The sequence below is a fragment of the Mesitornis unicolor genome, unplaced genomic scaffold, assembly GCF_000695765.1.
Source record: "Mesitornis unicolor isolate BGI_N332 unplaced genomic scaffold, ASM69576v1 scaffold18875, whole genome shotgun sequence".
Lineage (NCBI taxonomy): Eukaryota > Metazoa > Chordata > Aves > Mesitornithiformes > Mesitornithidae > Mesitornis > Mesitornis unicolor.
This window is the reverse complement of record NW_010185166.1, coordinates 30,959-54,962: the sequence shown is the minus strand read 5'-3', so window position 1 is coordinate 54,962 and position 24,004 is coordinate 30,959. Positions and strand designations below refer to the sequence as shown.

The following is a 24,004-nucleotide window of genomic DNA, read 5'->3' as shown; positions in this document are numbered from 1 at the left end:
GAAAGAGTGGTCTCCTGTTACACTTTGGAACCTATTAAGAAATAACAGTACATCTAAGCAACACACAAGGCAATTCTGAAATCATGAATGTTTTAATATATGGCTTCCTTCAGACTCACTGTAATAAGAGCTGACCCTCCGCTGTCCTTCGAGGAGTTCTGTTTCAGCTCCCCTTGACTGCTTTTTAAAGTTCAAAGAAACAGAAACAGGAAAGGGAAATAGAGTGAATCCTAATGTTCATGTAAAAACAATTGCTGTGCCCAAGCGTGCCATCCCCTGTTTAAGATGACAGCTATATCTACTAAGACAGGCACAGGAAGACTGAGCTCTGAGCCTAGAGGATGTGGAACAATTGGCTGACTGATGCACCCTACTTGGCAGAGAGTCTCCCTGTGTAAGGTTCATGGCTCCTGAGCACTCCGCAGCTTGTGTCTGGCTGTCTCAGAGTGAAGAATGAGGAACGGGGTTCTTTCAACATCTGTTTGTGTCCTCATACATCCAATTTTAAGCTACCTTTTAAAAAAAACCAAACAAACCAACCAAGAAGACAGTGACTCTAACTCCCTGCCCCTAATGCCCTCAAAACAGCCTTTTGAGCTGCTGCATTTTTCTGCATGTGTTTTCTCAACAACAGCATCATTCACACTCCTGTAAGAATTCCACCCTGTGGAATGTCTTTTTTTGTTGTATTTTATCGGTGGTGTTGCAACTATCATACAAAATAATAAGCCATCACTGAATGGGAAGCTGTAGATTGTCCATATCTTGCTGCTGAGGGAGGAGCAGAATACCCTTGCCTTAATGGAAGAACACTTGCTAAAGGGTACACCTGAATAATAAAGATTTGCGGCAGGCTCTAGGCCACACTGTATAATGTAGGTTTGTGAATTTATTGCTACACTGCTGTTGCACCCCTCCAGTATTTTAACTTCTCTAGCAGCTTCTGGATGGCTGACAGTCGGTATCGGATTGCTAAAAGCACTGTAAAGTTTGTGCATTGCAACGTATTCAGTCAGCACAGCGAGTCATTTACTTTCCCTTAACAAGATAACTGGTTGATTAATATACTTTACCTTGGGGTGTGCAGCAGATTTATTTCCTTTCCAGATACATGCTGAATGAGGAGTAAACAAGTTCGTTTTCAGTTATTTGTTATTTACTGGAACAATTCCTGAACTTTTTACTCAAGCTCTACTCTAGCAAACTATCGTTGAAGCTAATGGCAATTTTGATGGAGTAAGAACTTTAGGAATGGGTCATTTTACAAAATATTTTAAGTCTAATGACACAAGGTATCCACGCTCGGGATTTCTGAGTTCAAAGCAGAAGAAACACGTTTTAATAAAATACCTTGGTGACCACCGTTTCTGCTTTTCTGATACAGATTACAGATAACAGTGATGTACCTTGGGTACTTCTATGGCTTCCTCCTTTCAGTATCTGAATGCTGTTGTATCTTTAATATACTTTTGCTGAAGTACAGCTTGCAGCCAGGGCAGTGATCCTCTTTTCATTCTACAAAAAGATCTGGACACAAAGACTTGCTACATGAATTGACAAAATTCACTAAAACTCCTGGAAGATACACAGAAATGAAACTCAGTCTCCCAGGCTCCCAGGACCACCGTGCTGAGTCAGCGAATACATCTGCTCCTCGTTTTTCAGAAACACCAGGCTTAGACTACAACAGCAGGTTAGAAGCATGGGAAAAAAGGCACAACTGTAAACCACAGTACACTTCAAGCCACCAATCTCTCTATGCTTGCTAAAATTTATGGACTGGGAGGATATGGATTAGAGTGCAGGAAGCAAATCTGTACTTGACATCTATCTATCAAGAACTGTATTTGTGTAATTAAACCAATCTTGCATGATGTGGAGGGATGGCATCTGATGGCCCACTGAAGTTCTCTTTCAAGCTCAAACTTGAGTAAATATATCAATTCTCCTAAAGAATGTTAAAAACCACATTACGTGTTCATGCACATTTGCCACCTATAAACCTGAAGAGATTTTTACCCCACTTGTAACATCCTCATCTTTGTAAATGCCACCTGAATACTTCTGACTAAAACACCATTAGAGCAGCTAAAAATGGTGCAGATCTCCAGAAGTTATTTTGATCTGTTTTCTTCTAATTTCTTAAAGAAATTTGCACCCTGCTTCTGTCCAAAACCATTTATCAGGGGAAATCTGCTTTGTTTATGAAGGCAATGCAGTTCCATGCAGATTCAGTAAAAATTAACCTCTTCCACTAAGAAAATTCTTTACCAAAAATGTATTATTTGATTGCTAAGTAATCTGTTTTGTTTCCCATTTTCCAGTGCCAGAAATATTTGCACTGTTTTCATTGCAAAATTATTTTCTTACTCCAAAGAGCAGCTGATTATCTTCACCTGATGAAATTACAGTAATCAGCACCTTTCCTGCCTGTTTTTTCAAAAGCTTGTTTAAAAAAACAGACTCTCAACAAACAAACAAAAAAACCCCCCAAAAGGCCATTTTCCTGGGAAAACTTTATTCTCTTCCATTTGAGTTACAACATATGTGGGAGGAAGGAAAGAATGTAAATGTCAGCGTGTTTTTAAGAGCAGTTTATCATGCTGTAAATTTCTATAGCATAGAACATCTTCTAATTCTAGATGGACTGAGATTAGAAGGGCTAAAATAAACTAATGCACCAAGAAGCATATTCAGAATACGCAGAAATAGAAATCAGCTCCTTTCTGAGGAGAGCTAGGGCAAGAACTGATCATCTCTCCAATCCCTACTGAATTCTGAAGGCTTACACAAAACCTTCAGGTAGATATGTAGACCCTCAATAGACCTTCACACAGGTGACTTCTCTTTCCTGTTTATGAGATGTGATTACTTATTGCAAAATCACAGGGCTGCATATGAGCCCAGGAAAATTGCACCAGGAATTAACGCAATGATTCTACAATATCTCAGTGTGAATGGTTCTACCCTACTCACAGAACTCTACTGGATACACAATCAGGGGTTTTAAAAATAAATAATTAAATTAATAGGAAAAAACAATATCAATGGCAGAACAAATAGCACTGGAGAAATTCTAATTGTACAGAGAAATCACTATGCCAGGCATAAAATCACTAAAAGACACTATTCCTTCAATTTAACATCAATACTAAAATACAAAACATTTCCACTTACAGTCAAAGTTAAAATCCTCAATCAAAGCCCTAGTTCAGCAATTAATATTTCAAGCACAACAAAATGAAAATAAAAGGACGGCACAAGAAGGAAAGAACCTGAAAAAGTAATCCTGGAGGATGAGTCTATGCATTAAGTACCTCTGTGTCACTTCATACTGCATTGGAGACTCCAGGTCAAATCAGACACAAGGCACTCACTAGACTGTTGTGCACCAAAATACTGTGCTGATAATTGGATGGTTTTTGTTCACCAGTAGTTAGAACTGGGTTACAGCCAGAATTCATGGGAATACATTATTTTTCATTTGAAATAAAGAACAGAGATTCTCTTTGGAGTCCAATTCTAAATCAAGGCAATTCTTACAGTGTGCCTTTGACACACCAGTGCCTAATTCTGCATGGCACTGGGGAAGTATTTTTTTTTTTAATGATTCATCCCAAGCTGAAAGCCAAAAACTAAATGTTGGGCATGAGTCCTTACTGTATCTCTCATTTCTATATTCCAATATAAATCCCTTTAAATTCTGGCCACCAACTTAGAATTGGAGTCTTAAACTCAAAAACCACACTCCATCAGGCACCATTTCCTCTCTCTACCCTTCATTAAGATACATAACAACGCTTAGGTTTTTATAGGGATAGGAAAGCATTATTCTGCTTCCCCTCCACCTCCTGTCAGAAACCATTGGATCAATGGTTGCAAGTTCTGCCAGCTTAGCTTTCTCAGCTAGTGGAGCAACTTCTTTGTGCTGACATGGCTGTGCCAGCTACTGGCTATGCAATTAGACGCAATTATGCTAGGAAGAAGGTCTTCTGCCATTCAAGAGCTGGTGTAAACTAAATCAGAAAAGAGACTTTTTGCCAGTAGGAACGGTCCTTTTAAGCACAGAAAAGGCCTAATGTTCAATATACTCCCCTGTTTAGTTGAAGGCTAAAAGAACCACTAGCTTCAGCCACAAGACAGGGCATTAATCCGGTGCTTCCAGAGGAAGTCAAATCCTCCAGGAAATAGAGATAGTAAAGAGCCAAGTCCTAGTAAAGTATAAAAAACCAAAAGGAAAATTTCCCTTTTCATTTTCAGATGGAAAAATCCCTTCAAAAGGTTGACTTTATATATAAATGATAAAGGACCAGTAAAGAAAGGATTGTATTTTGGCAGTGGATTTTGCAGTTCACCTGTAAGTTTCAGTGTGCACAAAGCACGCTCCCAAACTGCCTCTGCTAAAACCTCTCTAAAGGCAAGATGACGGAGAAACAATAATGGGCAGGCCAAAAGAGACTCCTAGGGATTCTACAGTCATTAGTCTCCTGAAGTGAATTGCAGTTATTTTTATGAAAATAGACAATTCTGCCAAAAAAAATCCCCAACTCAGCCTATCTACCCTACCTGTAACATGCAAGTAGGTTATACTCTCAAGTCCAAGTAGAATCTATACTCAGCACCAAAAAAATATAAATGCCAAATTTGAAAGGGCTAAGTAAATCTCAGCCATTTTGAAGATGTACAGATAGTATCTAAAATAAAACTGAACTGAGCCTTAAGAATGCCAAAATAAAGGCAGGTGAAAGAAGTGTATTCTCCTATCTTCCCTAGCAGGCTGTCTGATGAGGAAAAACTCTTACTTGCCATTTGAGCACACTTTTCTGCATTACGTGCTGCATAATGGAAGCTACATGAGCACTGTGAGAGCAATGAAGAACCTAGCAGAAGCATGCTTCATGAAGCTAGGGAAATTAGAAACAAGTTTCAAGAGGACTAAGGTCTCATGAAAGGGGTTGAAAAATATGGTACAAGATTGAAAAAAACCAGTATTTTAGATAAGAAATGGGCAGAGAATTTGTGTATAACAGATACATGGCAGCAAATCCCAAAGGTCCTCCATTAGCTGGAAGAAAACTTTGATTTCAGTAGCTTCCAGCCTGCATAAACCCACATGGTAACACACTGTTCTAAAGAAGATTTCTTAGTGAAACTATAGTACCAGCTCTGAGAAATAAAGATGGTTATGTATATGTTCAGACACTATAGCAACAAGAACCTCAAATTGGATAGAACAGCTCTACCACCAAGTTAGCACAGATGAAATAAAACATCTGTCTGAGTGTTTAGCTAGCTATTGTTACTACTGAATTGAGTCATGTCTCTAATATATTCATTCACATACCACTATAAAAGTGGAAACAATTTTATTCCCTTTTTATTTGATGTGAGGCATGCAAAAACTAAGTAACCGGCTCAAGGTCACATGGAGAGTCCCTTTTACTTTCTCCTTCCTATATCTTACAATACTTGAAATGAAACTCTGGTGATTTATACTGGAGACAGCAGCATCCCCTCTGCTCCTCCTACTCTCTGTCAGTGCGACCATCAGTTCTTTGGGGGGAATGAAACTTAGCTCAAAACTTGGCTCAATACAAGGACATGTGGGTGTTATCTGGCTGTAATCTCTGAGTCAGATATATGAGCTAATCATGCCTCTTGCCCTTGCACTCTCTGAAGCTATGAGCTCAAGATGCCAGCAGCCTGGAAGCATCATATTATGTCCACCCAGTCCTGGTCTTTGATTGTGGACAATGTAAAACAACAGTGATTAAAAATACATATGTGCAGAAAAACAATACTTTCACTACTACACTCAAAGTTTAAATGAGACACATTTGCCTTTGCCTCTCTCCACAAATAATCTTGGTTGCACATCTCTCTCTTGCATTTATGACCAATCTTCTGAGATGACTGACAACAGAGGTAACTGACATATAATGTGAATCTTCCCCTGTTATCCATTCCAAGATGTGCAGCTGAATAAAATTCCGCTCAGTCAGACATAAAATCAAATTAGAGGCGTTCACTCTGAAGAGAAAGAACTAAATTTGAAACAAATAAAGCAGTGCATAATTCACTTTTAATGGGATAGTTTCCTAAAACCACACTAATCATAATCCTAACAAGGTAATACATTACATTGTGAGTTTACCGTATCACCGTTCAGTACGCAGTAGAGCTTCAGTCAGCTTCAGTCACCCTATACACAAAGTGAGCATGTTTGGTTGGTTTTTTTGCAGTCAGGATTTGCTCAGTAGATCACTTCTGTTTATTAATAATTATACCTTATGGCTATACAACACATTTTGCTCATACCACATGTGTTCACAAAGACCTTCACCCGTCATTGAAATCCTTTGGTTAACACACAACGTATTTCTCCACAAAGCCCTGCAGCATTATTCAATAGCTTAGAAAAGAACCAAAAAATGCTGTGTCTTTCAACCACACAAATTCAGAAGTAAGGTAATGGCTCAAACATGGAAGTTGGCAAACCCTGAAGTAACATCTCCTATGTTTGTCAAAAATGCCATTGGATTTTTATTGACCATATGTATTTACGACCTCGGTTTTGGATCTGATTTTTAAGACAGCATTTTTCATCAGCACAGCAGCTCACAACTGTGAGAATGCCTGAGTTAATGGATAAAGTTTGATCACCTGCTTTGCAGCTACTCTTCAAAGTCTCAGGATGTCCACCCTTACTTGGTCTGTGTGAGCTAACAGGTTATAACCCAATGTGCTGTGTCTACAGGGCACAGATAAATCAGAAACAAGAAAAGAGTTTAATAATTTCTATAACATGGGACATCTTTCTAAACCTTTATTAAAGTGTTCAACTCTGAAAAGTCATTCTAAAAAAACCCAGCATTTGTCATGTTGCATATTCAATCCCTCTCAGTAAATGTCTGGTACAAGAACTGTGCCCTGCTGACAGATTAAGAAAGATATTTTTGTATGGGATTTAAGAGTCAAACTGGGTTGTTCTTGTACTGCCAGCAATCAAAATTTTCTGACTGAAACATAACGATTCATTTTTTCAATCACGTAGCATGGATTGTAGTGTTCTTTTACAGCTGCATCATTTTTAAAGAACTAACAGGTGAGAAATAGTGAAAAAGCTAATTAAAAAGGATAGGATCAAATACACATCAGGAGCAGGTAAAGTAAGCAGATGCTTTTCTACATGAATCCATACAGTGTGATCCCTACTTAGCAAAAATTTCCACTTACATATCCAGCTCATCCTGAAACACAGTTCCTTGCATAAAACAGCTTCTATTTAAAAGACCATTTGCAAAAGAAAAAAAAAAGTAACAATCAGAAGACAGAACTACAGTGCACACAACACAAATGGAATTATTTTTTCCTCATTGAAACATTATGGCTCTGTATGAGGATGCAGCAAGGTGAGCATCCTACAAATCAAACTGAAGGTTGCTGACCTCAACCATTTCCAGACGTAGGTTATTTCTGAATTCCAAAGGTGTTTTCAGCACTCAATATTCAATCCATGAAGGTTTTTGCACTCGATTTTATTACTAAACTTTGATGTGAGGGAATCTAAGTTACATAATATGCAGCCTCAGACATCATCGACACAGACGCTCGCAAGCCCCACCTTCAGCAAATATCTTATTTGCTAGTATGATGGCCACACACACATAAAAATGGGTATGTATGGCAAGAAAGAGATTAAGATAATTTTAAAGCAGATACACACAATCGCTATGCCCTTGTCACAGGAAAAGACGTGGATAAGGCCTGAGAGTGCAAAGGTGTGACTTATGCAAGCAAACTCAACATGGGGAAAAGTAGTAAGTTTGTATCCCCCAGCTCCTGCAGCCTTTGATTCTGAATACACGGGATGTTTAGCCAACCAGGCACAGACCAAGTCATCAGCAATTCCCCTGATCCTGCAAATGAGCAGAAACTGAGTGAACTGAACAGAGCTGACTTCCAAGAGAGACCCATAAAAAAAAGATGTTGAATGCCTTTAAGCAGGAGGGGATTTACCAGGATTTTTAAAAAGAAGAAGAAAAAAAAAGAGAGAAAGAGGAATGATCAGACCTTATGGGAGAGCAGTGCCTTGTTCACTGGCTGTTACATTGACTAGACAGCAAACTCACTAAGCAATATAAATGATATTGAGGAGATAAAAAATTTAAAATCCAGAAATGGGAGCTAAGTTGCTGCTGTTTCTCATAATGGTAAATTCCAGTCAGGATTAAACCCCTATACTCTCTCCTAAATAAGGATACACTGCCCAGAAGGGAGCATGGTGAAGCAACCTTCCTGCTGCACGCAGCTCAGCTCCCTCCAGAAAGTTACCATCACTGCTCTCTGTTCATTTCCTGCTGCTGGAGGTGTTGCTCAGGCTCATTCCTTCACCAGAGGAGTTTGGAACGTGATAGCATCAGTTCATAAGTTATTGGTGAGCGTTTTGCTTTAGTGACTATATCAGAGCACTTCACAAAATGGGTATTGTCATCATAGCTTGTTACATGTATACAGGAAAACCAGTCCAAAGAACAATAAAATGACTCCTAACAAGGTTATCCCGACACTCAGCAGAGGAGGCTTAGCTCGTACACTTAGCTTGTGAGCCCTGCACCAATGAACAGGACACACAGCCCTTTGAGGAAATGAGCTGGGGGATGTCCTCCATCTTTGGTTACTTCTCCTCACCTATGCCCTGCTGTGAAAAAGCCCTGTTGCGGTCATTCTGGAGGTCTCAAAAATGCGGTGGTAAACCAGACAAAAGCTCAAAAATGTTGATGCTGAAGCCCTGAAAAGAGAACGTGGAGTGTGATATGGCCTTTTCTTTACCATCCATCTCACTGAGGGAGACCTTCATTTCAGCATTGTTGCACAGGAAATTGGTGCCCGAATAAAGGATACAAAGGATCTCATTAACAATTCTAGATATAATTAAATTTCATATAGTCAAACTCTGACTTAAATTTAGGAAAAATAGTTTTAAAACATGGAGACTTTCCACAGAAGAGCTGTTGCATAGACATAAAGATTGTGCCAATGGCTAGTACAGTAACATAGTAACAAATACCTACTATTTCTAAGCTTTTCTTAGACAGGCAATGTAGTAGCTCTATATCTCAGTTCTTCACTTCTAAATAAGGATAATAGCTACATGGGAGCACACTAACTATAAGGCAAGATACGCAATAGAGACTATGTCAAAATATAACAGAAATGGGTTTGTGCATGGGTAAAGCACAGCAAATCTGAAGCTATTTTTGCTATGTTTTGTTAAAGCTAATAAAACATTTCACTGACAGCATTTCAGTGCTATGCAACAAAGATTACATTTTTCCAAGCAAAGGCAAAATACACCATAAGTTACCTTCAAATGAAATTGCAGATGTTTTTTTCCTATGGAACAATAAAGAAAGAGTGGCAAATTCTGCCTTGATAACATCTGCTGAGCTTCTCAAGACAGAACGAGCTTCAGGTCACATTCTACTCTCCATTGAGTGATATCCAACATAGGTATCAAGACTATTAGGGTATTTAAGACCAAGATGTTAAAATCATACCTAGGCCTGGCAAACTGTAGCTATCCCTACAGTTACCAGAGAGAAACAGACAGATTTCCCAGTTTTGCACCTATATTTGAAGCCCAGAGACAGTAATTTTTTGTTGTATTTGATAGCAACATTTGTGCTACAGGAATATAGTCTCTCCTTGATTCTATAACATAATTCTTGTTGGTATCACTGAGGTTAAGGGATGTCTGATATGGTAAAAAAAAGATAAGCTATCACAAAAATTACTTTTTGGCAAAGTCCAACACAAAGATCTTGAAGTCAAACATGGGTCAGACAGCAACATATCTAAATCACAAAAACTCCTTCTGCCAAAAGCCAAGCTAAGCACAAATGGAACCAAACAAGGATTTTCTTTAATGTCTTGATCATAATAGGCATGTTTAAGAGGACAAAAAAGCCTTTCCAAAAGTCTAGCACTGACTTGAAGATTAATCTATGACATGAATAAACTAAAGCAAACATTTAATTTTATTTTCCAGAGTTGTCCAGGTATCAGTATCCAGGATATAAAAATACACTAATCAGAAGCTATTTGTTCTCTTTCAGTGAGTCAGTGCTGCCATCTAAAGCTATCTAAGGGGCATGCATAAGAAATTCAAAGTCACGCATCTAAATAACATTTAGGAAGCACATCTGAGCAGACAGAGAATGCAGGGCAAGTCAAATATGTTAATAAAACACAATAAAATAATGATGCTGCTGTACCTGAAGGAGCAATTCTTTCTCTATCACTTCATCTGTCTTGCTGATAAGCTGCTTCTGTAGTCTGTGTACTTTCTCAATCAGCTCATAGGTACTTGGGTCACAGGCCTAGACAAGAGCAAAGCCATCTCAAAAATTATACATTACAATAAGCCAGTGTCTCTTACTTGCAAATGAAAACCATAATAGCTAAGTGTCCAAAAGTGACAAATATAAAAAGCAAGGGGGAGGGGAGAGGGGAGTGCAGTGACAGGGTTTTTTAAACGGCATTTATACAAGCAGTCCTGAAACTGGAATCTCTGCCTCTTGATATCAAATGGAACATGTTCAGGCTTAATACTGTTAACTTCATCAATCCTCCTCAAAACAACTAATATAAATAAGAGTCCTTCAGAGCTTAACCCTCAAACCAACAAAGATTGGTAGAACCTTGTGGCAGGGAAGGAAAAGGAGGTTAGTGTATCATTTTTAGCAGAAACTGAAATTGCCCACTGAAATATGAAGAGCAGTGCAAGTACTTCCCACTGTTTTAAGAACTTCAAACAGTGTCAATTGAGTTTTAGGGAGAGGAAGACTTTTCTCTTGAACAAAAGAAAGGGTAACTGTAATACAGTGGTTTTAAACAGGTTGAGAAGTTAAGACCAGGACCTAGTAGATGTCTCTTCTTCTTCCCTTTTCATTCTTTTGTCACAGATTGCATCTGGAGGAAGCTCTATGGAGCAAACAAGTAATTCTGTGAGGAGCAGCCAGCAAAGCTTGCTTTCCCACCACTTTGTATCTTCTTGTTGGATCCTGCAAACTTCAACTGAAGCTTTTCCTCACTTGCATTCACAACACTTCTCTCCCACATGGTTTCTCCTCTCATGTGGTGTCTCTGGTGGCTCATAAGGATTAAACTCACACTGCAGTAAAGTCTTCAATAAAGTCTCACTCTATGCATATTTGCTTGAGCTTATAAGGAACTTGGTATCTCATGGATCTTAATCCTTGGTCTGATTTTATCTAACTTGACTAATCAATTCAAGTGTAACAGGGACACTAACATAGTTGCTCAACACAACACCATTTCCTGAGAAAACTGAGAAACCAGGCTAAAAAGTAGTTCAGTCCCCATGACCCGCTCAGACCTTGAAATTTTTATAACATTGCCCAGACCTGATGCCAATTTGTGACAAGTGTAGTGATATGCGGGTGTTTGTTCATTAGAAACTGAATCAAAACCCTATCAGGATTATTTCATACAGCTCTTGCCATCTGCTGGCTTTCCTGTGTTCCAAGCAGAAACCAGTGACCTAGAATGGAAACACGTCATTTCCTATTATCAGTCTATTCATACATTCATTTTCCCAACACCAGGTGTTTTGACTGGCCTGATTTCGCTTTGTTACTAGGTGTTGTTGGAGATTGTACCTAGATGTGTTTAACCTAGTTCAACATCCTTTACTTTATCTCCCTTCCATGACAAAAGCTAAGCACATCATTCAGCTTTAAGCTCAGCATGGAAAGATCAGCAATTAACTATCATGCTAGTAAACATAGCCAAAATATTCAGCTCTGCATCTTTAGGGACTACCACATTACCACTTATTATTAGAGCAGTTAAGCAACCTAGGCTGGCATCAGTTCAGAGATCCATGCAACAGAGAAATCTCAGCTGGCTCTTACTTCAAAAATATCCAGTGATGCCAATTGACGTTCATATATTTGGTCTGTACTTGACAGATTATTTTTTTGTCTTCATTTTGTGAGTTGGAATAGTGTGAAAATTTAGTTTTGCTGTTTACGTAACAGTTGAATTTACACTACTTGGAAGTACCTCCTCTTTGGGAGCCCACCACTGTTTATGAGGAGGTCTCTTTCTTTTCTCACAGATGTAATTTACCATCTGAATTCATGTCTGTCCATCCCCAGTCTACTTGTTTCATAACCCTTTCCAATTCTGGCTTTCTTCCCATATACATCTCTAATTGGTGAGGATGGGATTGTATCTTCTCTGTATCAACCTCTTTCTCATCATCCATGTTAAGGAATCACCTCTTTTTAAATTCACCTTATGCATTCTTATTCCTTTTAGCATTTGTCTGGCTCTTTACAAACCACTCTGCTATTGTTCATTGAGAAAGTGACACAAAAATAACACTGATTGCATTGTGCAAGGAAACCATTCAGCAGTTACCCATTCCACTGGTACTATGGAAATTTCAGTCTGTCTGCCCCTTCACATAACTTGCATAACAGTAAACTAAATAGGCTTTGTGCTGTGTCAGTGATTGGATAATATAAGCTTTGGGAACTTGAAATGCTGAGACATCACCTCTAATTTTCTCCATCTGTGAACATTCAAGGGCTTCTCCAGTTCTTCTTCCAAAAGTTTGCACCAAGTCTGTTCTCTTAATAGTTCTTTCTGCATGTGATGAACCTCCTCTCTTAAGAAACCAGCACAAAACAATAAGAAGAAAAACACATCAAACCATATCAATGTGACCAAGGCACTAATAAACATCAACAAACCATTCTCACATGCACTACACCACCAGCAAAGTGACTCTTGTGATTAATGGTCATCATTGATACCACTGTACAGGTAGAACCATAAGATAACACAGTTAGAGCTCTTCACTTGCTTTAGTAAGAATGGCTCAAAAAAGGGAGTTTTCACCAGTTCCTGGGGCATCTACTCCACAGCCTACTGGATCTCACTGTCTACATCTTCCTATGTACATGAAGGCCAGAAGGACAGTTAATTCATTTCAAGTAAACTACAAATCAGTTATGGAGTCATGCTCAGTTATCCCTGTATTGAATCAGACAGCTTGTGTTTGAAAGAAGATTTTAAATCTACATGGCTCACACAATCCAGTAAATAAAACACACTCTAGTTCGTAAGTATGACAGACACTATTCTTTAGAGAGCCCAAGTTTGATTTCTTTTACTACCTCTCCTCAAGAAATTTCAGGGGTGATTTGTTGCTGAATTTAAAATTAACTGGGCACTCCCAAAATGCTTTGAAAACTTATGTTCCTATGGTGGAGATAAAGGGGGGTCAAGGGTCAGATAAAAAAGGCATATTCTGCAATGGTCCAAACTTTATCATTTTGGTGAGTGGATCCTGTAAGTTCTCCAAGGAGAAAGGGGGTGGAGGATCACCATGTGCCTTCTCCTCCACTTAATCTTTTCCAGCTAAGCCCAGAGTTGCAGTTAGCTCAGTAGAGAGAAAAAGGCCTTTTTTTAAACTGCTAGGTTGGACAAGGTTATGGAAAAGGAAAAAAAAAACAACCCACATTTCCAATTGGTAAATCAAGAAAGCTAATTAGCAGCACAAGTGATAAATGGAGTCTTTCGACAGGCAGTTTTCATGATGGTTTTGGACTTCATTAAAGTATATGATTTCTGCTGCACTTAGCAAGAATTGATCCACCCATCATGACATGCATCACACTATACTTCAATACCATCACTGAGTTTCAATACAGTAACAGACTTTCAGCTGAATGCATTTGGGCAGTAAGTTCAAATCCTATTCCTGTCTGCAGTCAGTCGATGAGAACCGCAATTGCTAATGTTTTGGGCCTGGTTCTCTTTTCTGTTACACCAAATCAAACTGGCATAATTCCACTGGAGTCAATGGGACTCCCCATAGACTGAAGTTAATTTGGTCCAGTGAAAGCCATGGAATTATACTGATATAGTTAAGCTAAAGATCTCACCCAAAACTATGGTAGCTACATAGTAGTAGTACGACAGTTATCTGCTAAAATCATAGCTGCCTCTCCTTACAAACTAAGACTGATTCTATAGAAAATGACAATAGTTTCCCATCAGCAAAGAATACACCTCAAATATTGGAGGGTTAAAAAAAATAAAGTGAAGCATTAAGTCAGCAAAGGAGGAAATAAATCAGGCTGGGGCTATAAAACTTCTGTTTTAAAGAAACACAATCTTCCATAGAAATTTAACTAAATCTTTCTCAGAGAGCAAGTCTACATATAAATCTGCAAGGAGAGCGCTCTGAAAATATGCACAGGTTTGTTATAAAGACGACAAATGTTCCTCATCCTCTGTGGATTGCCTAATAAAAAGCAGTTCCACTAATTTGGGCCTTGGGTATCACTAAGTAGCTCACTGAACTACAAACAACTTCTCTGCTGCTGTCTGTCAAGTTTATTTTCACACTACAAGGGGAAATAGAGAAACTATTTCAACTTCGGCCAAGATATCTTTTTTTTCCTCTTTCCTTCTTCTTAAACTTTAATTTCTTGATTGCTGATAAGATGTTTCATGAATTTAATCCAGTCTTGTGTTTGAGGTCAAGTCAAAAAATCCCCTTCTCCAGGTTATATTGGTTGTTGATACAAATCTTTACCATACATAAAACATAGTTTCTGTCTCAAACACACAATCATCGATGCAGTCACTATGGAAATGCATTCAATAAGGTTTTCTACCTGAGCTCCTTCACATTAGCCACACTCTTGCCAAGTATCCCTTTCTCACGCCGAAGTTTTTTGATCTCCAGCTTGAGAAGTCGGATGTCTTCCATTTTCTGTCGGTATTGGTTTTCACCCTTGTTTAAGATGGACTGCTGGATTTTTATCTTTTCATAGAGCAGAGCCAATTCATCATTGCGCCGAACAAGCTGGGACCCTAGGACATCTCTCTCGTTGATCACCTATGGACGTAGGGCAAAGCAATAATAATGTCAATTACACTTTCCAGACAAAATCCCAAAGTATTGTGACTATATTTGCATCAGTCAAAATCACGTGCATTAAGAAGTTTCAGTGTTATTAGTGAAAGAAATATGGCAAAGGCCTTATAGTTTTCCCAAGGTTCAGCCACCTGAATAGTATAAGCTACGTATTCCATTCACTTCATTTTTGTTTCAGTGACACTATAAAGCTTTAGGAGTACCACATTTAGAGTAGCTGAGGATCTTGATCTTAAAAATACACTGGACAAACAAGGGAACAGAATGCAGTGTGTTTGAAAAGCCAAATTAGAGATTCCTACGTGGTCATATTCTTTCTTCTGCTTCAGTCTCTCAGCTTCAGCTTCAGCAATGATTTTTAGGAGTTTCTGCTCTTCTGCCTTCTGATTTTCTACAAAGTGTTTGGTTTCCAGAGTCTGGTTCTTCATCTTACGTATTTCAGCCTGATGGAGTCAAAGAATATAGGTAAACTGTGCTTAGTAACAATTTCCCATTACATTAACCTGGGATTAAGAGTTAGGATTTTAATAAAATATCATACATACTTTTAATTTCCTGAGAGGTACCTATTTTGTCATTCTTGAGATCAAATCGCTAAGTCAAACAAGCATGAAGACCCACAAAAAATGTTGAAGAGTATTTTAATACTATGTTACATGAAACAGAAATTTGGATGGATTTTTATATGTGACAATGGTTCAAATTGTAATTCAGAGGCACCTCATTTAATAAAAAATCTAAAAAAAAATAAATAGGTTACATTTGGAAAGCTTTTCAATGGAGTTGTGACATTACGATAAACAAGCAAACTTAAGTTCAAAGCCACGCTGATATGTGAGAAAGGATAGATCACCTTGCTGAAACAATCTATGCTGTTATAGAAATTAGCATCAACTCGGGACATCCAGAATTCCTGGAAAAGATGGCAACCAGGCATGGAAGAGCAAAATCAAAGAGCTTTAGCACTTCTTTAGTGGATGTGTAGGTGAGGAAGACTGGGAAAAGAGGGGTTGTCCCTAAGCACAGGAGAAGTAATGCATTGTTACAGTGACTGCATACTACTGACGTAAACTAATACTGCTATCTGCTCCATAATTCTATCCTATCATCATGAACTCTATAATTCAAGGCATGCACGTAGATATAAACTAATAAGGTCTTCTTGGATTATTAGAAATTTCTATCATTGTCAAGGAATTAGGCAGAGCCAAGAAGGAGCTAGCTGACTATGGTCCATTTTTACAGATATGAAAACTTTCAAGCCTTGACTCAAAGACTTTGCCACGACTCTGACACTTATGAAGGATGATGTTCAAGCTGCCTTTTCAGAAAAAGCATCATCCAGTGCTGAAAGAATGAGACTGATGAAGGCTGCACCTGCAAAAACACTGATTTAAGACAGAAAGAGCTCCATTGTCATAATAAAATAGCTTGTTCCATTCTTATTTTCTTTAATAAAATTCTCATTTTCCCATATGTGCAACACTCATATCTCTCTTACTCAGTGTTGGATGTTCATCAGAATCTATCAGTCAAATAAAAACGCAAGCCACTTCACAGTGAAATGCAGTCAACACCGTGTAAAAGCTGTCTACAAATGTAAAACTACTCACACGTTTGGATAATATTTTTTTAATATATCAAAATTCTATGTTCTCCTTATGTCAGAAAAAATATGAGTTGTAAACAAGAAGTGGTATGAGATGTTGGCAGCAAACATTCATATAAACAAATCTCCTCACTGGAATGCAGTAAGTTAAAATAAACCTGAAGTACTTTCTACAGTAAAGAACAGAAATACTTTAAGCCACACAAAGGCCCCATGAGCTAAAGGACTTTCAATGAGATTAAATATTTTAAAAACCACAGTATGAGGGTCTGTATACATTAGGCAAGATAAAAGGAAATGAATACATACAGTCACAAGCAGAAAAATGGTCAGGTCTGAAACTGCTGTTCAGAGTTTGTAAGAATGGAGTAACACTCAGCAAGAAAGAAGAATTTATATGGGACCTATGCCAACATCTCAAACCAAATTCTTGTTTAAATTCTTAAATATTAGGGTAAGTGAAGGCTTTCTATTTGTTCTAGAGGAAAATACAAATTTTGCAAAAGGTATAACTGGGGCTAGACACAGAATGCTGAAAAAACAACAAGAAGTCAGAAACTTTATGTCCAGATTTCTAGAAAATGTACAAAAGCACTTGACAGCAGCTCAAACTTGGAGGGCCATAGTTCTTACAGCTTTCAGATACATGTTTTTCAACATTTGGATGCTTTGTCAAACAAGTCTGAATGGTTTGGTTGAAGACCAACTGAAATCACAAGATGGCATTGTACTGGCTTTAATGGAGCTTGGATCAGGCATTCTCTGTTTCATTTAGCATGCTTATACATTTTTAACACCTTCATGCCAGCTGCGGCCCGCATAAATCCAACGTCTGTATAATCTCATTCCTGTGAATCTCAGTCCTCTATGCTTTAGCACATTTTTTAAACTGATTTCCCAGAAACAGCTTGCTTCCTTCACATCAGCACCAACAGGACAAATCGAAGCTGGCTTGCTACACAGATAATTGGGTTCCTTTGTGCCCGGGTCAGTCAGCTCTCTCTTTGAATTCTCCTCTGCTTTAGCATTCAGCAGAGACACTCAGGTAGAAGCCCACAATGCCCTAAAGCTAGTCAGTAACATGATGTCAGCGTAGGGACATCCTTGCTAGTGAATAATTGAGCGGGTAAACCACGTAGCAATCATATGTTGCCAAACGGATGGCAGACAGTTCTGAGGTGATGAGACAGAACTGGGGACTAGTTAAGGCAGAAAGCTGCACACAGGAAATGAGATGCTGTTTGACTTCTCCATCGCTGATAGAACAACTCTGCGACAGATCAGGTATAAGAACACAAATCCATCACCGTTTCACAAAGCTCTATTGACATCTTGTCATAACTGTAATGTGCTGAGAGGGGCCGAAAATTCAAGGAATCATTACAGTATAGCAATAACCTGACAAAAGAAAACTTTGTGGAAAGTGGCAGGGGACTTTTGGTTTTGGGGGGTGTTGTTTGTTTCCTGGTTTTGTTTTGTTTTTTCTAGTGCTTAGTGAAGAGAAAAATTAACTTGCTGTGGACACTAACTCCTTAAATCTTTTGAGAGTGCAGAAAATTGGGTTGAGATCACCACAAATCTAATTGCTACGGATGGGCTGCAGCCAGTGCTGAGAAGAACCACCAGAGCTTCAAGCTCAGATTTCCTTTGATTTAAAACAGATTTTTTTCTGCTTTATCTCACAATATTAAAATAACTTTCTGTGCAGAGGGACCTACTAAAAGGCATTGCTTAACTCTCAGAAGACTAATGCTTGCTAGTCACACAGAAATACAAGACTGTGAAGTGTAATATAATGGGGCTTACACTTTAAAATAGTAGGAAAAAAGTTTTTAAAAAGAGAAACTTGAATTTTAAGGGTCTATATTAAAAAGTTTGCCAGAATCAGGCTATCCCCAAAATCCACATTTCTGCAAGCCAAACAGAACTTTTTGGTAAAAATGTTCAGTCACTAAGAGATTTAAAGTTTCCAACAGACAATCGAGAACCTTTCTAATTACAGCTATAGGCAGAGATTAAACCTGTCAGATATATGAAAGATTTTTGTAACTAATACCTCTAAAGGTACCTCTAAAGGGTACTGAGATCTTGTGCTTCAACTACAGAACAGTTTATTAAAATACAGCAAAACAGCTACCACAGACCAGGAACATGATCCAGTCTGTGAAATCATGGAAACCATCCTTTGCAAGAAGGTATAAGAGTAAAGCTCTTACTTTCAAATTATATTTCTCCTTCTCTGTCTGCTGATGTTCTAGACGTGCTTTAGCAAGGGCCGCTTCTTTGTCTGTGATCTTCTTGTTCAGCTGATCCTTCTCATTTATCACATATTTCAGTCTCTTCATCAATTCTGCTATCTCATCCTATTAGGACATGAAGTGTGATCACAAAGAGGTATCAAAAAGGAGCAAGTTGTGCTTGGGAGTTCAGGCTATTTTGATACTGGAAAATGTAACCACAGTGCTTGAGAGGTGGTCTGTTGTACATACTACAAGACATTACTTTTTAATCCAACAGAACAAAACAGTTGCATTAAATGATAATTTTTTTGTTTATGCCAGCACGACATTGCGGTAAAAAAAAAACAACCACCTTTAAAATTTACCTTGACAAAAATAACAATCAATTATGCCTATAATAAACCATTTAATTTAAAATGCTGGGCACAGGGTAAGAACTAGCAGTCAACCAAAATTATTAAGATTCTGATCCTACCCATCTGTTCTCATGCTTCTAGCAATGTGTTTTTCAATCACGTTGTATGCAGTTGGGCACAAATGTTTGGAGAGAAGCTGGTTTTGTGCAAATCAACATACTCACGAGTAAGATACCTACATGCTTGCAAGGGAGTATAGGAAATGCTTACCTCCATTTTGTCTATGTGCTAGTTTGCTCAGAGGTTGAGAAGTCCCTAGTGTGAGAATACTTAGCATATATTTTAAGCTCAAAAGACAGAGCAAAAAGCCTGATAGCACTTCAGAATGTTCAGAACACTAGGACTACCTCTACTCACAGCACAGAGGTGCCTGTCTGTACAAAATTAAGAAACTGTTTTAACTCATTGCAGTGATGGCACATGTTGCAGCATGAAGTGGAAGGTAATAAATTCAGTGTTTAGACAGACATGATCTTCTGGATCTAACGAAAGTAGCTTTAGAAGCTATTACTCCTCTGCCAGAGGCTGCCACCTCACAGAGAAGACACCATAACATTTCATGTGAATGCATTCTATTTCAGTACAAAACCAGGGTAGCTTAGAGCTCTTTCAGCACTGTCCACCATAGATGTGGATTTACTTGACAAATGAGTGATGTTTTCTTGCACGAGTTGCTTAACATAGTTAGGCAAGATCTTGAGTCATGGTGGTCTTCACAAACAGTACTGAGAAAGTATAGATTAGTAGTTAGAAAGCCCTCAAAAAGAAAATCAATGAATTCCACACTTACATGGCAAATTAAATGAACCAGAAAGAATTGTAGCAATATGCCACTAGGTCTGTTTGCATGTTCAGTCACTTCTATGAATGTAAAAGTCATATTAAAAGATGTCTTTGCTAAGCAGTCTAGAAATCTCTTCAACACTGTAAAACAGATTTAAATTCTGGTGCCCAAACATATAGCCACATACATTCCTAATTCTGTATTTAATAAGGAACAGTAAGAAGACACGATTTTTGCAAACAGGTCTCCTAATTAACTTACTTAAACAAATGAGGTCCTAACACCACAAGAAACCCCAAGGATGAAAGCATTAGATATTTATCTCATATTAACAGACTGCCAGCATGCCTTTTCCAAGAGATTTTACTGAGCTGAAGATTATGGTACTCTGGAGACCACTAGCAAGGTGGGCAACAGGGAATCTTTCCTCATTAAGCAATATCAAAATACTCACATATAGATTTATCTAAACAAGCTTGTAAATTTGTTTTACTACCCAAAAGGAAAAAGAATTTACAGTAATTTTTAACATAACCATCTTTTTTTTTTCACGGCTGGCTGACCTGCTATTGAAGGGCTATTTTTTCACTGCTACGCTATATTGCCTTGGCCAAAAGATCTTTTGAGGTGAGTTGTCTTCTCACACAGGACTGCTGAAAGAGTTTTATGGTAAGAGAATTAAGCTATTCAAGTCTAAGTACCAGCCTCTAACAACTGGAACCACAGAGAGCTTTGTGGATACCACCATATAACATTCAAAACCTGAAAAGGCTGATGAGTTCATTGCTTCATTTTGTAACTCAGCATATAGCTGCCAGCTCTTTCTAAATATGCAAATTTATGTTGTATATTTTAATTATTTTTTTTAAGTCGTTGACATTTTTCGCCTTTATTTCTGCTAAGAGATTGTTTGGGTGCAGTGAGAATCCCAACACCACGTCCACTGATGAGAGGCAGTCAAAGGTCAGGTAAAGCTTCCCACATAGGAACTTGGACAGTTCAATCCCACCAGCTTCTCAAGCACAGCACCCACCTATTCAAACCAGAGCATAGATTTGTAATCTACTATACATGTTTATGCTATAAATCCTTATTCTGAAACAACCCAGGGTTGTAAATCAAAACTATCCGAGGTCCCAATCTCTGCCAACTGCAATAGGATTTGTGTAGTATTTTAGATCTTTACCAGAATAAGAGAATGTATCCTTAAGTGATTTGTTCTTTTCCTCTAATATCATTAGTGAGATCCCCAAGGAAGAGATATGAATGGAGAGAATCATTATCTGAGGAAAATGACACTCCCTGAAAGGTACAAGGGAGGTGGAAGTGTTGAGTTCTGTCAGAAAATTCCACTACAGCTGGGAAAGCGTTCCCTCTGCTTCCTAAATCATAATTCACAGTAATGTACATATGTGTTCAGGGCTAAGGAGGCAGTATTATTCCCCTTATACCTTATTTCCCATACATACAGGCAACGCCTAAAGGGACAGAACAGAGCAGAGCCAGGATGGAAAGGAAAAAGTTTCTCTCCAGATAAATTATCAGGGACCTAAGACATTAATTTCCCCAGAACACACAGGAACGAAGAAACCACCTCTGCCATTTACCCAGTGAGCTTTCCTTTTAACAAATTAAAATTAGATCAGAAAAAAAACAACAAGAGAAGAGAGAGAAGCACAAGTTAAAATGTGTCCTTCTACCTTAGCTTCAATCAGATTTTTACTGCACAACCTCTTCTCTGCTTCCATAGCTTCACAGCGCCTTTGTTCCTGTTTCAATTTAATCTCAGACTCTTCTATTTGCTTCATATAGCCAGAGATCTGCATTTCCTGTATTTCACGATCTTTCAGGTTATGGAGGACCTGGAGCAGAAAGAAGGAAGTGAACACAATTAAACCATCATCACAAGATTATAAGGCTGGGGACAAGTTTGTGATTTTTTTGTAGATGATAAGTTCAAATCCCTGTGATAAGTAGTTTTAGCTACAGATAAAAATCATCTCAGCCCAAGTACAAGTTCAACCTTTCTCGATTGCTTATGTGGGAGAACAATTTATTTTAATCTGATACCGAGGTTTTTTCAAGACTAAAACTTACAGATGTGCAAATATTTAATTTAAAAACAAGTTACTGAAAGTATTGTCACTAAGCGGGTCCAAGAAAATCAACAAACAGCTTTCATCAAGGATAGCCTTAGGTAATTTATAGAGCAAAGTCAGACTTTGTATGTCATTTTGGATGTCAGCTGTATGATAAGATGAATAAAAACACATCTGTTTTGCCACAAAGCCCTGCATGTACTCCTATATCTTAACAACCCAACTTTTCCTTAAGAAACATATGATCACAAACTGTTGGTCTACAATTACAAGAATAAGGAAGTCAATTAATTAACTTACACTTGATCTAAATAAATAGGTATTCACTATTATTTGCTTCTGTGAAGGATTAGAACTACTGATGTGAAGATTACATAAAGAGAATGGAGTACTGTAGAGTGTAGAAAGAAGATGATCCCAGGTAGTATCAATAAACAAAAATACAAAATTTTATAGACACCTTTATTAAACAGTTACCACCATAAAAATACATAAGAATGACTATGTTAAAGGAGCAAGACTATAAATAGTTGCTAATCATTATGCTGGGTTTTCTAATTATTTTCTTTTAAATGTAAGAACCTTCCTCCTGCTGTACAAAGTTGAAAACTGAGGAGCACAAACAAGCAGAATTCAAACAGAATCCAACAATACAAAGAAAGAAGGCTGAAAGAAATAAAAAGAAAAATAAGGAGGGCACCTTTCAAGAACATAATTTTTCAGGTTCACTGCCCCGGGGAGAAAACAATGCCACTCTTAAAGCTGGGAAAAAGACGAAGCATTAAAGAAAAAGCTGAGGAATCGCAGGGACAAAATCCAGAAGAGAAGTCTATTTAAAACTGCATTTCATACCCAGTTCTCTTGACTGTTTCTGAAGGTAGCAGTTTGAGCTAAGATTTATGTTCATATGTCAAAGCAGAAGAATAAAAAAATGTTTACATCAAATAGTCAATAACTCCAAAGTTTGCTATCGACAATGTTGTCCCTTGCTTAGTAGTAAACCCTTGTGAGGTCTAACTATGGGGTAGGAGCTTAATTAACTGACCATTCTACCAGGTACCTACAACCAACTTTGAAGATAGGGGTTAGCTAAATATAGATCATTTTATTACAGCTGCAGGAATACAATTCCAGCACACTTGTAGCTGACTGCATAGGATCCCAGGAACTGCTTAGAGTGCAATACAAAAACACAGTCCCAGTTTATAACTTACTCTTGGCTTTTCCTTTTCTGTTAAAACAACCTGCCAATAGTAATGGCAGGGAGAAGAAATCAATACAGCATGTTTTCTATCTGCACTATGGTGATCATAGGCTGGAGCAAGATTTGAATGTAGGTCACTGCATTTGTAAGTCTTTCTTTTGATACAATATGAGTGCAATAAGCTTGTGGACTAGGTTTTCTGAGTTGTGCTCACAGGCTGGAGGCTGACTCTGCTTTTTCAGGAATGATTAAACCCAAATAATTCTTTATACATACAGAAAAGATGCATGCACTGTTTCCCAAAAGAGCACTGTGGGAGGCTGAGCATTCTCAATTCTGATTTAGCTGACAGCACACTACACCTCTCAGATTTGGCAATGAGGAGCCAAAGGTAAGCAGAAAGTATTAGATATTCATAGTTTTCTTCTGCACCTTCACAAGTATTGTATCTGTACACTTAACTATCATCTACTGTTGGTTAGCTGTTTAGTTCAGTGCACCTACTCAAGATCTCAGTAATGGTGCCATCCTTATTTGCTTACCTTTATCTAACTACTCCAAGAAGTGTTGCCAGGGTCTTAATGATATGCCTGCTAAGCATTAGACTTTCCAAAAGATTATGAGAATTTTAAAAAGGAAATATGTTTTTTAATTTTCCTGGATATGTTG

General features: G+C 38.1%; 1 protein-coding gene across 1 annotated transcript in view; it reads right to left on the bottom strand.

Annotated features, from left to right (window-relative positions):
- Positions 1-24,004, bottom strand: part of CFAP58 (cilia and flagella associated protein 58) — a 60,415-nt gene that overhangs the window by 12,722 nt on the left and 23,689 nt on the right. Inside the window, exons 10-15 of the mRNA XM_010184760.1 lie at positions 21,733-21,894; positions 18,809-18,955; positions 15,286-15,426; positions 14,721-14,944; positions 12,589-12,700; positions 10,278-10,382 (exon numbers count right to left, since the gene is read on the bottom strand). Of these exons, the coding sequence (XP_010183062.1) occupies positions 10,278-10,382; positions 12,589-12,700; positions 14,721-14,944; positions 15,286-15,426; positions 18,809-18,955; positions 21,733-21,894 (891 nt within the window). The remainder of the gene's footprint in view (positions 1-10,277; positions 10,383-12,588; positions 12,701-14,720; positions 14,945-15,285; positions 15,427-18,808; positions 18,956-21,732; positions 21,895-24,004) is intronic.